Source organism: Prunus dulcis, chromosome 6, assembly GCF_902201215.1.
Source record: "Prunus dulcis chromosome 6, ALMONDv2, whole genome shotgun sequence".
In the NCBI taxonomy this organism is placed as follows: Eukaryota; Viridiplantae; Streptophyta; class Magnoliopsida; order Rosales; family Rosaceae; genus Prunus; species Prunus dulcis.
Genome location: NC_047655.1, coordinates 6,293,925 through 6,309,715, shown reverse-complemented (window position 1 = coordinate 6,309,715; position 15,791 = coordinate 6,293,925). Strand labels below are relative to the sequence as shown.

Here is a 15,791-nt window from a genome sequence, read left to right as displayed (position 1 = left end):
TTATCTTAATCTTATTTTTAATAGGATTAGATTTTATCTCTTAATATTACTTTCCTAGTTGAACTCTATTTTGATTTAGATTAAAAAAATATTATGTTTTCATTATCTTCGACTTGGAAAAGATGTTTTAATTAATATCCTATTTGGTTTCGTGTTTACATCTTGATATATATATTGTTTCATTGGATAAACAATTGATTGGAATGCAATTGAGAATATGACGAAACCATATAGGATTCTATGACTATCAAATTGAATGCATGGCAAGATATTGAGTTGTGGTTGTGGGTCTTCACGTGGATTGTGGAGAATAAGTTTGGTATAAATCATTGTGTGCATCTCTTAGGTTCGGGACAGTTTTTGATATTTGGGCCGAGCATATAGAATTCTTAAGCAAAAGCTGCTGTGCATATATTTGAGATAAATCATCAAGTGTTCTATATTTACTTGGTGATTTATCAAACACTTTAATAATTCATATTGCATTCATATGCATGTCAGTGACTCATACGGTTGAGGGCACCAAGACCGTGGTGGCGGTTTTCCTCCGGCGAGCTTGAAGCAATTGTGGCCAGTATTGCGTTCAACATAAGGAGTGTCGAAGATCATCCCGTGACAGAAATTGAGTTACGAAGAAGTTGGTAAACATTATCTAGAATGTGTCTAGGATAAGTGTGTGAGCACTTCTTGTAATCATCGTTCTATAGTGGATTTGTGTTGGACTGAAGAGTCATGTGGATTTTCTCCAGAGGTGGGGTTTTACCACGTAAAATAATTCTCTGCGTGTTCTTTTATTTTATGCTCAGCACGTTTCAGGATTGATAAGCCATATCAATCCTGCTACCGAAGTTATTTTTACTTATTTGATTATAATCTTAAATTGGCCTATTCACCATCCTCTAGGCATTTTTAGCCATCCTACAGGTATTTTCAATTGGTATCAGAGCAGGTTGCTAGACATACTCAGCAAGATCTAACATACCTTAGGATGGATCATGTCTCGGGCTCAATTGCACATCCACCATATTTTGATGGCAACAACTATGGCGCTTGGAAGGCCAAAATGAAGTCGTTTCTTTGGTCCTTAGATGAACGTGTATGGAGTACAATGGTTCATGGATTTCCTAAACCCACAAAGAAGATCGGAAAAGGAGATGAAGAAACCACAATCCTCAAAGCTAGAGAGGAGTGGACCACTGTAGAAGTCACACAACACTAATAATCAAAAAGGGTTAAATGCTTTATTTACTGCTGTCTCTTTAGATCAATTTGAATATATATCTGGTTGTGATACTTCTAAGTAAGCTTGGGATATTTTGCAGGTTACTCATGAAGGAACAGATACTGTTAAGGGAGCCAAGCTTCAAATGCATACTTTACAGTTTGAGACACTCATGATGGACGAGAATGAAACTTTTTCTGAATTTTATGCTAAACTGTATGTAATTGTGAATGCTTGTTCAAGTCCATGCAAACCTATGAGATGAAACATCTAGCTCCTAAAAAGAGCAAAAATGTTGCTTTCAAGGTTGTGAATGAAGAAGATGATGGGAATTCAAATGAAGATTGCAGTGATGAGGAATTAACGATTCTCACAAGACGATTCATGAACTTTCTCAAGAATCAGGATCCAAGGAGTCGAGATTCAAAAGGTATAAATTCTAAAAATAGGTTTGTTAACTATACTGATGGTGGGTCTAAATTTCGCAGGTCAAATGAACGAAAGAATCCAAGAGAAAAGGTCCAATGTTTTGAATGTGAAGGCTATGGACACATATCTTCGGAATGTGCCAACACCTTAAAGAAACAAAAGGATAGCAAGAATAAGGCAATGCATATTACTTGGAGTGATAGTGAATCGAAATGCGAGAATGATGAAAAGACGGTTGCACTCATAACCACAGTTAGCTTGGATGAATCACATGAGGATGATGATTGTAAAGAAGTTGCTATGCTGAAGCTGGAAAATTGCAGGATTGCAAACGAGTTTCAATCCCCTGATGCAGATTCTGAAAAGGTAAGTGCAGGTATGAACGAAAAATTGATGTTTTTGCAGAAAACATTGACTGATCAGAATAAATTAATTGCTTCTCTAACTTCTGACAACAAAGCCCTTGAACTTGAACTTAAAAATTCAAAGGAAAGGATTGTTTCTTTAACCATTGGTGCAGAAAAAATTGACAAGATGATTAGCATGGGACGAAGAGATGGTGACAAACGAGGCTTGGGATTTCAACCAAGTAATAAGTCTTCCGCTGTGTCTAAAACAAAGTTTGTCAAATCCACTTCACTCATTGAACCTTCTGCCCCTCATGAAGTCAAGAAATTTATTCCAATCTGTCACTTTTGTGGAACTCGTGGGCACATAAGACCAAGATGCAATAAGCTTCGAAATGAATTTGTTCGTTCAAATTCTCATGGCATGGGTGGAAAAGTAAGTATCCAACATAAGATTTCAAATCTTATGAATGAGGTAAACCGCTTATCCAAACTATCTTCTTTTCATTGTTTGCCATCAACTAAGACAAAGTTAGTTTGGAGGAAAAAGGAAAATCATAATTGTATGTTTGCCTCCACTAATGTTGTGCATGAACCCGTTGCTTTAGAAAATTTGGATCTTAAATGTCTTGTTGCAAAACCTTTGGATAATCTTCAATTTGACACTCTTAGAAAGTCTTTAGGTATTTGTTCTTTTGAATAATTGTTTGTATGCATGCCAAAAGACTCCAGCTATTATCTTCTCTGTTTTTGAATTTGGATTAAATTCTAAGTATTTTGTTCAGCACATGCAGGGATTGATAAGCAATATCAATCCTACTGACGTCTGGAAGTTTTTGCTGATCTTAGATTGGATTTTTGGCGTTGGATCACTTTGGGCAGTTTAATATTGGGTTTTTGTGAATGGCTATCAACTGTCTTTGTTTTTTATAAAGTCAATTAAATGCTCTTTTTATTAAATCTCATGTCTCTCTTTAGCACATGCACTCTAATCTTGTTTAATAATTTTGAATGAATCCTCATCTTGCCCTTGTCTTGATACTAGATTTGCATTATTCTTTTTGCTACTGAGCTCACAATTTTGTAACATCTCTTTAATTAAAAGAAAAGTAAAATAAGTGCTTGATCCTTGCCAAGTAACCGGGCCTCTTGTCTAACCAACGTCGAGGTTCGCGTCAAAAAGCTTTGATCTTATACACTTTGTTCTTCTTTGTAGCCTACATGACTCGGGTTAGTACATCCTAGGGGTGCTTTAACACCCATTGTCTTAAAGTCAACTGACTTGAGCACATTGATTTAGCACCCGTTACATGGGTCTTGTAGAAAGCTTAATAAAGTTAGCATTAAAAATAAAAAATAAAAATAAAAAATTCAAAAAAAAAAAAAAATGAAAGTGGTGACCTCTGTATGCATTTTGTATGTGTTTATTCTATGTTCTTGGCTTGCTCTTGATTGGATTTTTTTCTTTGTTATTAAGTAAGTTTGGTCACATAACACGAGATTGAGATTTAATATTCGCTCATTTGATGGACTTTATTTCTTACAAATATTTTTGATTCTCCATTTTATAATCCTTGTGTTTGATTAAACCTTTGTGATTTGATGTGCCCTAGATCCTGAAAGGCTTTGCTTCAAATGCTTCTAGAGAGATATTGGTATTGGTCTTGCTTGTCTATCCTTATGCATGGTGTTGGCATGTACTCCATATTTTTTTTTGGCTTGAATGAAGGAGGAGTCTTGGGTTCTCATTAAGCATAGTATTTGGTGATTCTATGTCTTTGTGGTGTTGTTATCTTTTCTAAGTGCTGTTTACGTTTTTATTTTATTGTTTAGATTTGTTTGCAGCTTTATCTTTTATTTATTCAAAAAATAAATAAACCAAAAAAAATATAAAATAAAACCAAAAACAAAAAAACAAAAAATTCGAAACATCATTTGTTTTCAAACACAGTGTTTATCCCTCATATGTTTGGTTTTTTTTTTTTGGTGATAAATTTTTTTCTCATATCTTAATGCATGCTACTGTTATCCCTTTCTTTTTCGCTTTTGACTTCTTACTATTTCTTGGGCATTCACTTGGTGATTTCTTTATGCCTTTAAATTAGCTCCTTTATGTTCTTTCCTTACCCTTTGGATTTCCTGACAAAAAGGGGGAGAGATGACTGTGTGAAATTATGATAAAAAGGTGGAGAAATTGTGTTGTGGAATTAAGGGGGAGTTGTGTTGTAATTTTGCTTTGGATTACATTTCTTCTCCCACATGCTTCACGGTTTTTGTTGTTTCATAATCTGCAGGGATTCAGAGCTTCGAACTTAGAGTAGGATTTCATTTGTTAAGTCCCATGCAATTTCTTTTGAGTTGTAATAGGTGTTTTGTCTAGGAAATGCCAAAGGGGGAGATTGTTAGTATGAAATTTGTATTGTCATTTCCTAGACTCTAGCATAGGTGAAAAATTAGTGTGTGAAGAATTGTTATTGGACGTTTTGGCACAACTCGTTCAATCCCATACTTCCGAGGCATGACTTGACCGATATGAGAAACTGATTTCAGGTAACTCATGACATAATCATGCATTCATTATAGGATTTTTAATTGGAGTTATTTTAACTCAAAGTATTTTTATCTTAATCTTATTTTTAAGAGATATTTAGTGATATACCCATTTCTAGCACTAATATTATAAATAAACCCTACACAATTGAATTCCTATAAACAAACCCAAAAAAAATCCAAAAAATGATAGCTAGCCTTATTAAATTTAATATTGATTATTAAATTACTTTGATGCCCTACTGAGTGCTTTGGGTATTTTTATGAGATTTTGGGGTTGGGCTTGTTTTAAGAAATTGATGGCAGTTTTGTAATTTATAAGAAGTTAAAAGCTTTTTTGTTATGTTGTAAATGGGCTTTGGGTGTGTTTCTAATGTCCATTTTATATAGGGTATTTTTATAATTTGGGCCCCCATATTGGGTATAATAGTGAATCTCCCTATTTTTAATAGGATTAGATTTTATCTCTTAATATTACTTTCCTAGTTGAACTCTATTTTGATTTAGATTAAAAAATATTATGTTTTCATTATCTTGGACTTGAAAAGGATGTTTTAATTAATATCCTATTGGTTTCGTGTTTGCATCTTGATATATATTGTTTCATTGGATAAACAATTGATTGGAGTGCAATTGAGAATATGACGAAACCATATAGGATTCTATGACTATCAAATTGAATGCATGGCAAGATATTGAGTTGTGGTTGTGGGTCTTCACGTGGATTGTGGAGAATAAGTTTGGTATAAATCATTGTGTGCATCTCTTAGGTTCGGGACAGTTTTTGATATTTGGGTTGAGCATATAGAATTCTTAAGCAAAAGCTGCTGTGCATATATTTGAGATAAATCATCAAGTGTTCTATGTTTACTTGGTGATTTATCAAACACTTTAATAATTCATATTGCATTCATATGCATGTCGGTGACTCATACGGTTGAGGGCACCAAGACCGTGGTGGCGGTTTTCCTCCGGCGAGCTTAAAGCAATTGTGGCCAGTATTGCGTTCAACATAAGGAGTGTCGAAGATCATCCCATGACAGAAGTTGAGTTACGAAGAAGTCGGTAAACATTATCTAGAATGTGTCTAGGATAAGTGTGTGAGCACTTCTTGTAATCATCGTTCTATAGTGGATTTGTGTTGGACTGAGGAGTCCCGTGGATTTTCCCCAGAGGTAGGGTTTTACCACGTAAAATAATTCTCTGCGTGTTCTTTTATTTTTTGCTCAACACGTTTCAGGATTGATAAGCCATATCAATCCTGCTACCGAAGTTTATTTTTACTTATTTGATTATAATCTTAAATTGGCCGATTCACCCTCCTCTAGGCATTTTTTGTAAGAACCCAAAACAAAATATCTAAAAAGAAAGAAAATATCTAAAAAAGTAAGGAAAATATCTTTTAGCAAAAACACAATTTTACCCTCGCATTATTTAATAGGAAAAAAGTTGACTTTTTGATCGGGAAATAATTTGGTAATTCTGATTAAGCCGTTGCGTAGAGCACGGCGAAACGAGTCCGTAGACACGGAGTAGACCCGAATCGGAGTTGTAACGAATGAGTTATGGTCAAAAGAGTCTCAGTGGCAGAACCGTAAATATTTCGAAGTTCAGTTTTATAAACCCAGCTTTCTTCTCTCTCGAACCATCTCGACCAGCCAACTTCAGACAGCGATTTCCCCCAACTCAGGCCACCGTTTCAGGCAATACCGGTCCCAAACGAACCACCTCACTTCCCTCTATCAGCCCTGCCCCTCCTCAGCCTCCATCCGCTACTGTAGTAGCCGAAAACTGCCACGAAACAGGCTGGTTCCAACAGTTTTTTTGAAAATTTTTGGGAGCTCGTTCTCTCACTTCCGACCACCAAATCAATCGAGTAAGGTATGGTTTCTCAGCTATTTTTCGTGTTCTAGCTGATGGGTATATGGGTTTCGATCGATTTTAGCTCTAAGGGGTTCGATTTTCGACTTGAAATCTGGCCGGAACTTCGGCCGCTCGAAACTACTATTTATGGTCACTTTTTGGGGGTTGTCCAAGAACAAAAGTGACTCCAAATAGGGTGTTTTACCTAGGGTAGGAGTTTGGAGTCTTAATTTCGAGATTTTTCGGCCACCCGAAATCGCTTTGGACACCCAAAGCTGCCCGCGCGCGCTGGAGCGCGTGGGCGAGGGTAGTGATGTAATTCTGTGCAGTTTTGTAACCCTGTATCGTCACGAGCGTGTGGGATTTCGCGGATCTCGATTCGGAGTCCGTTTGAGCCCCGAACAGATTTTCCATATCGCGCGATCCGTGGGTGCAGTGTCGTTAAATATTCGGATCGTACTGAATTTTGGATATGTCGGTCTACAAGATGTCATGATCGTGTAGGATTCGACGGATTACGAAACGGAGTCCCGGATACTCCGGAATCGCGAACCCTGGGGCTAGGGTTTGGATTTTAAGCGATAACGCAATTTTAGCTAATCCGACCGTTCATTTCAGACCCAATTCGCAGAACACGGTTCCCTCGCTGTAAGGAACTTTCTGGGAAGCCCAGATTGGCCATCAGAGATCGTAGACCCACGGGGTCCCGGGTCGGCCGATCATGCAGTTTATCATTTAGTTGAGCGTCGGACCTTCCCAAAACTGGTCCAAGTGTCTGAAAGGGCTAACGAGGGCATAAGAGTAACTTGGAAGGAGATGCACGTATTTCTAGGAACCGGGGGCAGGGGGTTTAGTTGAAATTCTTTTTAGTCAGCAGTCTATTAATTTAATTTTTATGGATAATCAGGCACCAGGAGCCCGACAGGATTGCAAAAGAGACCTTCGAAGGGTCGAAGTAGCTCGGACCATCTGTGAGTGGACTTTCTTTCATGAAATATTTTATATAAATGAGTTATATAGAGGTTTTCCATAAATAAGATTTTATAAGTGATTTTACATTGATTTTATATAAAAGAGTTTTTATAAACGAGTTTATTTGACTAAATTCCTTATTTGATCTTGAGTAAGCTTTATTGTGTTTCCGAGCATGATTAATACAGAAATAGTTCTATAAGTTGTGTGCTGCTTCCTTTTACATGCTTAAGAGTTATAGAAAACAGATTTTGAGGCTTATGACAGAAGAAATAGCAGCACAACTTGAGATTTCAGTTATTATTCATATTTTTTCTAAGGAATTTATTTTAAAACCACCTCGTACCCATTTATTTTTGGTGATTACCCAGAGTTGGACCGATGTCTACGGACATCCAGTCCGATTTCATTTTATGTCAGTGCACTTGACTTTGCCTCACGAGTTTCGGGGACGCTCGGACCGTGAGTGCCAGGATTTGCGGCTCGGCAGACTTGGTGTCCCGCGACCTGCCAGGATTGCGGCTCGGCTGACTTTATGTCCCCGAGACCTGCCAGGATTGCGGATCAGGCTGACTACGGTCCCCCGCATCCTGCCAGAGCGACTCGAGTTGACTTGGTGTCATCGAGGAATCTGCCGGCGGGACAGGCTGATCATAGTCCCTTGATTTTGCCAGTTTGCGGCTCGGGTAGCCTGCGTGACGCCCGAGACCTGCCAGGGAATTGACGGATAAGACAGGGGTACAATTAGGTGGTAATTTTAAAGAATTTTAAGCTCTTTTATACAGTTATGACTTTCAGCTATTTTATACTAGCTTCTCTGATTTTTTCAGGCATTGATACATTTATATAGTTTTGTTCAGTTATACAAGGTTTGAGTACAGTACTTTTATACAAGTTTGGTTTCAGTGTTTTATACAAGCTTTGATTTCAGTGCTTGTGAATAAAATTTATTGAGCTTGAATATGATTTACATAGAATGCTTGAGTTTAGAAGGCTTTAAATGGAATGTACGTATTCAGTTTATTTAACAATTTTTATAGTGGGGGTTATTATGATTGTTAAACTGTTTTCAAGAATTCTTATGTTCGGTCCACTCACATCTTCAAACTGTTTTCGTCCCCAGGCTGTAGAAGTACGCGGGATCCACCACCGGACCAATTATAGCTTCCGCACCAAGGTAGAGTTTGTAGAAAATCTTTGAAAACTTGAAAACTTTAAAGTATGCTCTGATATCTAGTATTAGTGGAAAACTGGAGATGAAATCTGTTACTTGAGATGTTCTGGCTGTTGGGATGGATTTACTGATTGTTTAGCAGGTGGAAAATTTTGGGATTGGTCAAAATACAGGGGAGACTCTGCCGAAATTTCGGCAGAAGTCTAAGGGCATTTTAAAGAGAATTTGAAACAAGAACGGTAAAAAGGTCTTTTGTGCCCGACATTCGCCAGGTGTCGGACACGCACAGGACTTGGCTCGAATTCCAAAGCGGAAAATTGGGTCGGGTCCTGTCATTTTTAGTCATCCTACAGGTATTTTCACAGCCTCCTCCATGGCTTTAGAATTGAACCATCCGCTTTCGGGTCCCTTCTAATTGCACCATATCCTTCAAATTTTGGTCAAATCTGACTTTGCTCTCTCAAACTCAAAATGATCCAGTTTCATCCTCGATCGAGATTTGGTAACCCACTTTACATTTTCCTGTCAACTTCATCTAAAAAACTTTGGTCAAATCTCACTTTGCTCTCTCAAACTCAAAATGACCCAGTTTCATCTTTGACCGAGATTTGGTAACCCACTTTACCTTTTCATGTCAACTTCATCTAAAAATCTTTTAATTTTGATGATGTGGCAAAGATGTATTTGTAATTTCATACACATAAATTATTATCTATCAATTGAATGGGTGACGCGGCAATTGATATCCACCTCCACATAAGAAACTTCAAAATCAATTTTAACTAAAAAAAAATTTACAATAAATAATAATAAAAAACTATCAGCCCCAAGCCACACCGTTCTCGACCCCAATCCCTAGCCCCGACTGCCCAGATTCATCCCAACTCAGGGCCCCAAGCTACCCATCCTCTCTCTATTTCTGCAAATTAAAAAAAGGGAGATTCACTATAATACCCAATATTGGAGCCTAAATTATAAAAAAACTCTATATGAAATGGACTTTAGAAACACACCCAAAACCCATTTACAACATAACAATAAGGCTTTTAACTTCTTTTAAATTACAAAACTGCCATTGATTTCTTAAAACAAACCCAACACAAAAACCTCATAAAACAGCCCAAAACACTCAATGGGGTATCAAAGTAATTTAATAATTAAAATTAAATTCAATAGGGCCAGCTATTATTTTTTGGGTTTTTTTGGGGTATGTTTATAGAAATTAAATAGTATAGGGTTTATTTATAGTTTTAGTGTTAAGAATGGGTATTTGACTAAATATCTCTTAAAAAAATCAACTAATTGAAAAAAATATTAATAATAATCAAACACTGTCGTAGTGGTAATAGGGTTTGGGATGACAATGATGTGGAGGAGAGAGAGACAGAGATAGCCCATGTAATGGGGTTCTAATTAATTATTTATTTTTTGTCCAAAAAAAAGTATTTATTTATTATTACTATAAAATACTATTAACTTTTAGGTCAAGGTTTGCCCAAATATTAGCATACGTCAAAGTTTTAATTGCTTTTTTTTTTTTTTTCTTTTTTTTTGAGAGAGGTTTTAACTGCATCTTTTGAGGCAAGAAAAGGTTTACTTCTTCCAATACTTCTTAATTTCATGTCCTTTTTAGGATCATTGAGTATGGCAACTGCATCTTTTGCATTCAGGTATTAAGGGTAAATGTGGTAAAGGAGGTTATGTGTTTTCTAAATGACATCATGCACCATACTAGTTACTGTTAAGAGTATTGTCCCACGTTGTTAAAAAGTTAAGAAACATATACGTGGCAGTGTTTTATTACGCAATAATGTTCTCACAATATTTATAGTCAAAAAAGCTCTCTCCACTGAAGTTTCTTTGAGGCATTTCGTCAAACACTTTATGGGCACAAACAGAAGGGCAATTTCTAGCATCTCCCTAACTTTTTCCAACAGCAGGGCCACATGATTCCAGAGTCTATTGCATGCCGTTGGGTCTCATCTGAAGTTACAAGTCTCCTACTTTCTTTTTCTGGGATGAAGATAACTGTCTTACTTTTAAAGGGAGCTCCAATTTTCACCAATAAACAACTTCCAACACAAATTGATGGTACCATGTCCCTAGTATTTGCTAGAAAACCAACCTATAATTGGATTCTGATCCATAAGAATATTGTTCCCAAGCCTTTCTTTGGCCTCTTCCTTTTCCTTCTTAAATTATCATACAATTGTGATAAGCATATGATATGAGTGTCAAGGTAAAAATATTAATTAATTTAGCATCATAAACTGTTTTGATTATTTGAGTCATGTGATAAGCTCAAAATATTTCATCCAATTTGGTCAAACCATATTAAAGAGTACATAATGGAACAACAAACTTGAATTACTAGAAAGCATTTAGATCATCAGAGCCTTTGTTATGTACAGGCCAATACACAAGAACAAGCCAACCAACATTCTCATCAGCCTAATTTTAAACCCTGTTCATGAAAGAAGCTTGAAGGATACAAAAGTATAAGATAAAACAAAAAGGGCCATCGGCAAGTTCTAAATCTTGGTTTATCTTTCCTTCACGGTTAGCTTTGTGCGTGGGGAAGCCATGCTGATTATAAGGTTATAAATCTAACTCAGGAATTTCTATCTTACTATATACAAGGTGACAGAATCCAAAACAATCACTAATGCCATGACATTTAAATTTCTTGCACATGCCTGCAAATTTGTGCAGCTTTCCTTCTGATTGATCACTGAAATCTTTCCCCATCAAAATTAATTATGTCACTGTGTCCTGCATTTTTGTCATTACAACGTGAGATTATTATTCACTCTAAAAGGAAAGAAGGCAAACTCCTAAACAAGCTTGAGCCTAAATATTTTCTAAAACAAATGAAGTGAGAAGTGGAGAGCACTACCATGACTATGATTGACTAAGAGGTTTTTTCAGCGGGATATCACATGAACAAAAAATTAGTTAAATGATAGGTACTAGCCACCAAGTACTCCATCATTGATAAATTTTGACTTAATTTGGATTTCCAGATTCACTCAACAAGAGTCTCAGTGACAAACCTTGACAATGAATTGAGTTTATCTCTGGTCCTGTCAGTTCTATTCCATCATCATTAAGCAATGTGATTCCAGATGATGTTATGTTATAAGGGAAGGCCAGAGGTGGTGATATGGGCGACTTTGCCAGCTTGATGAACCTCTTCCCTACAAGAAAAAACGAAAGTGTGGGATCAGTAATAGGGGAAAACAGTTTTGGATTCCACGTATTGTCATCATTGTCATCATCTCAGTAAAAGGTCAAATTTTCTCCATCTCTGGAACCATAAACTGTTATGACCATTCAATTCTAATTATATACAGTAAAATCATCGGTTTTAAAAAGATATCCACATCAATTTTGCTAAACAAATCAATCAAAATGAAAAAAGGGATTAATTATTGCTGTTAATCTTCTGATAGCTTCTGGAAGGCATTGAAGAGAATATAGGGCACACAGAGGCATTGAAGAGAATATAGGGCACACAGACTCATACATATTGACAAACCTAATAAATAGAGTTGCACGTATTCTGAAAGAAACATATCCATACAATTAGATCTGCAAAGATACCTCATATGAATAACTAAGCAGCAAGAGTCTGCTTCATGACAGTTTAATAATTTTCAAGCTAAAGCGTATATTGGGCAAACCAGATTTAGAATCCAGCACTAGACGTATGGTCACAGCATGAGCCCAGTGAATCCCCAAAGCAGCAACAAGATGAGAATCATATCCTGTATGATCCTCCACTGCTTTTTCCCTGCTCTGCCCTGCACAAAGAAAATATATTGCATTCATAACCCATACGGAGGATATCACAATCTGACAATACTGTCCTACCTTGAAAAGAATACTGGCAGGCTTCATCACGAGTTTGAGACCTCACTTGGTTTGTAACAACAACAGGGATTCGTGAAAATTCAGCAAGCGACCTGAATATGTTAAAGAGAGAAAAGGAGCTTTATTACCATCAGAAAGATACAACCACCAACACCAATAAAGTTTCAAATGTCTAGGATTCTCACTTAATAAAGGAAATATGCCAACCCAATAAATGCTGCCTGGCAGGTCCCTGTCCATATTCCCTGGAAAAAATATATCAGCATTTCTTGACAACTGGAAGAAAACTGGATAATCACTAAATATGATCATTCTATGGGAAGACATGTCTAAGTACACAAAATAATGAAATAAAAGGATTCATATAGCTGAACTAAACAGAGATATGACAATATACACCAATCTTATCCCATGCCCAGTACCTAGACAGGGATGTCAAACATGTTGAGGAATGAATGGGTTCTCCAATAATCCTATAAACAGTTAATAAAGTAAGGAAACATATTTGATTATTCAGAAAGCTAATTCTACTCATATATGGCCCTTCTAGCACATCAGAGTTTAGTATCACAAGTAATATTTCTTATCCTAAAACAAGGTTATATATGTAAATGATATGATATGGCCTAATTCTAATTATATAGGACCACAACTTGATCAGACTCTGGATATCCAGAACAGGTAACAAGCATAACAGAGAAATCTGAACTTACCCCGAAATAAGAGCAGCCATGCTATCGATGATTAGCAACTTCACTTGGTTTTGAAGGAGTGAAATCTTGAGTTGTTGCAAACTGGAACAAATTGACTTTTAACTCATGTAAACCTCTTAACAAGTAGGCATTATCCGCACAACTCATGCTTATGCATTTAGCTGTATCTCAGAAGTCCAAAGCACTTTTTCCCAATGCTTGGGTACCTCCAAGTTCCCTCCATGCCAGGACTAACAAACTTACTAAAGATAGGGAAAATGAAATTTTAATTTGACCAATACCTCTCAGTGAATTCAGAAAGTGATGCCGGCTGCAAAACAAGGATCCTACCTGCCATCTGAAATGCAAACAGAAGAAAACTGTCATTAAGTAAACATGATTCTCATTAAAACTTGTTCGAGAGACAGTAATAACTTTCAATCTACATTACCTCTTGGGCCATTCCTTTCGTGTGAAACATATCTGGAAAACTCTTCGATCCCATTTCTATCATCCTAAGCGAGTAACAAATCAGAAAACTTAAACATCTCCCGTTTCTTTGATGAACACAGTAGGCAAAATTTTATCACAAAATAGCTGATAATTAATGTTATAAAACGCTTTAATTACCTTTTTGAACTGAATTTAGATTCTACATCAATGTATATTACACGACCACCTAAACCTCCATAAGCCGTCGGCAACGAGGCCAACAATGCGAGCTTCAGGCAAAGCTGCAATCGAAATATTCATTCAAACAGATGCAAAGAGACATACAAATAGAAATGATTGACAGATGATGATCAGATGGGTGAAAGAACAAAAATTATACCTGAGTTTTGCCAATGCCAGCAGGACCAACCAGCTCAGTTAAAACCCCAAATGGAATCCCACCACATAAGGCATTGTCTAGTCCTTTGAGGCGGGTGGGGAGGTGGCCACCCATGTGCTCCTTCTGAACCCTTTGCTCCATTAGAGTTAACGCCTAATCAAACACAGCTAAAGCCACAGCATATCAGAAACACACCCAATTAAATAAAAATTAAAAAATTTCTAAAAATTGAAAAGGAAAATTAGGGTTTTGATGATCACAGTTTGATAGGGTGGACATGTAATTTCGCTGATACGAGCTATTGCAGACGTGACATCTGCTAAACTCACATCTAACACCTCCATTAACTCGAATTCGGTTAAAGACAAAGCTTCCTGAAAACCAATTCGCGTTTAACAAAAAAAAAAAAAGAAGACAATTTAGGAACTAATTTTTTTATTAAAAAAAACACAATAAAATGTTACCTTGGCGGTGGTGATGTTACGAGCTGCGAAAACGTTAGCGATGGATTTGGGGAGGCCCATCTGGTTGATGAGCTTGTTCGCCATTTTCACTCTGAGAAGTGCAGAAGCTTTTCCTTCGTCTTCCGTGTGCTTTCCCGCCAAATGTGAAGCCCCAAAGCGCCGATTTTGTCGTTTTAGTTTGGACCATGTTAAATAGGCCCAGTGGGCTATTCTTCTGGTCCAATATTAAGGCCCAAATCCAGCTCAATTTCCATTAAGTGAGGAATGTTTACAATCCAATAGGGTCCGAAACATGGAACTGGACTTCTTTTGTCACGTTACGTGACTAGATCACGTGGTGAAAAAGATAAATACTAATAACTAATAATACTGTATTCATGGTGTTTTTCTCATTAGAAACTTCGGATTTGGTGCCTTTATTATTTGTAAGGAAGATTGAGATTTATAAAACAACAATTACACACATATTTCCTACACCCACTTCAGTTTTGTGCACCGCTTTAACCATTTTGCATAGTTACCGTATCACTCAACATGTGTTACATATTACATTATGATTAAGCATGAACTCCTATATTTAATATGTGTAATTCGTGCCATATGATAGGTAATGAGGTAATGGTGTACTAAATAAAAATGGATGGTGCACTTGAATGCGGTGAGCAAAATTGCTCATGTTTGGAATGCTATTAGAGGCAACAACTTTTTCCGCAAGCATATTCACCAAATAGTATATATTAGAGTCTAACGTCTTAAAATTAAATAAGGAATAGGATGAACTTAAATTGAAAAAAAAATGACAGATTGACGCATTATTTGGAGACTGACCCCTCTTACTAATTTATTACGACTCCATTATCTTTTTCCAATAACCCATTAGAAAGATTTCAATCCGATTTTTATTTTTTATTTTTATATAGCAATATAGGGAGGGGTAAATACATGCTCTTAAACACTTGAATTACAAGTTCCTTGCCAATTCAATCTTTAAAATGAGACTAATCTTAAATATCTATTTAACTCACATATAGATGGTCTAATACTTACCAACCAACTTCTAATCTAACTACATTTCTCTTTCCATAAAACGTGCCATAAAAGAATTATACTTTATTCTTCTTCTAGAAGTTGCCCACCCTCCGCAGCCACATTTGTATGCCACAGTTTACTTGTACGAATTTGCAAGGAAGCATCCTCTCGGCTATCTATGACTTAGCAGTTTACGTACTGTAATTTGTACATAGCAAACAATAATGCTCCTCTGTTTGTGCCAATCTTTGTGTAACCACTAATTTTCATCTCTCTTTAAGATTTAATTCATGTTTCTTCATCAACTGGAATGAAGAATTTTATTTTTTTTATATTCCATGTTT

The 15,791-nt window shown here is 36.5% G+C and overlaps 1 protein-coding gene across 4 annotated transcripts; it reads right to left on the bottom strand.

Moving 5' to 3' along the window:
* Positions 1-10,906: 10,906 nt before the first annotated feature.
* LOC117630106 (DNA repair protein RAD51 homolog 2) lies at positions 10,907-14,549 on the bottom strand. Of its 4 annotated transcripts, XM_034362847.1 has the most exons (13): positions 14,419-14,549; positions 14,215-14,328; positions 13,955-14,107; positions 13,753-13,856; positions 13,574-13,637; positions 13,425-13,480; positions 13,144-13,224; positions 12,853-12,903; positions 12,616-12,675; positions 12,431-12,522; positions 12,241-12,360; positions 11,611-11,754; positions 10,907-11,329 (listed from the first exon to the last, which is right to left on the bottom strand). In XM_034362847.1, the coding sequence occupies exons 1-13, from the start codon at positions 14,500-14,502 to the stop codon at positions 11,286-11,288; spliced, it is 1,167 nt and encodes a 388-aa protein (XP_034218738.1). In that variant the 5' UTR covers positions 14,503-14,549; the 3' UTR covers positions 10,907-11,285. The 4 variants fall into 4 exon arrangements, with proteins under 4 accessions (XP_034218738.1, XP_034218739.1, XP_034218741.1 ...); XM_034362848.1 differs by lacking the exon at positions 12,853-12,903; XM_034362850.1 differs by lacking the exon at positions 14,215-14,328 and having other exon boundaries at positions 13,955-14,121; positions 14,419-14,483.
* Positions 14,550-15,791: the final 1,242 nt, after the last annotated feature.

What these genes read in the sequence shown, in the direction of transcription:
- LOC117630106 (XM_034362847.1), bottom strand. Translation starts at nt 14,502, where the DNA reads ATGGCGAACAAGCTCATCAACCAGATGGGCCTCCCCAAATCCATCGCT. An exon ending in CTGGCATTGGCAAAACTCAG is followed by an intron (nt 13,857 to 13,954) that starts GTATAATTTTTG and finishes TTTCGATTGCAG; the next exon opens with CTTTGCCTGAAGCTCGCATT. An exon ending in TGTTTGACATCCCTGTCTAG is followed by an intron (nt 12,676 to 12,852) that starts GTACTGGGCATG and finishes TATTTTTTCCAG; the next exon opens with GGAATATGGACAGGGACCTG.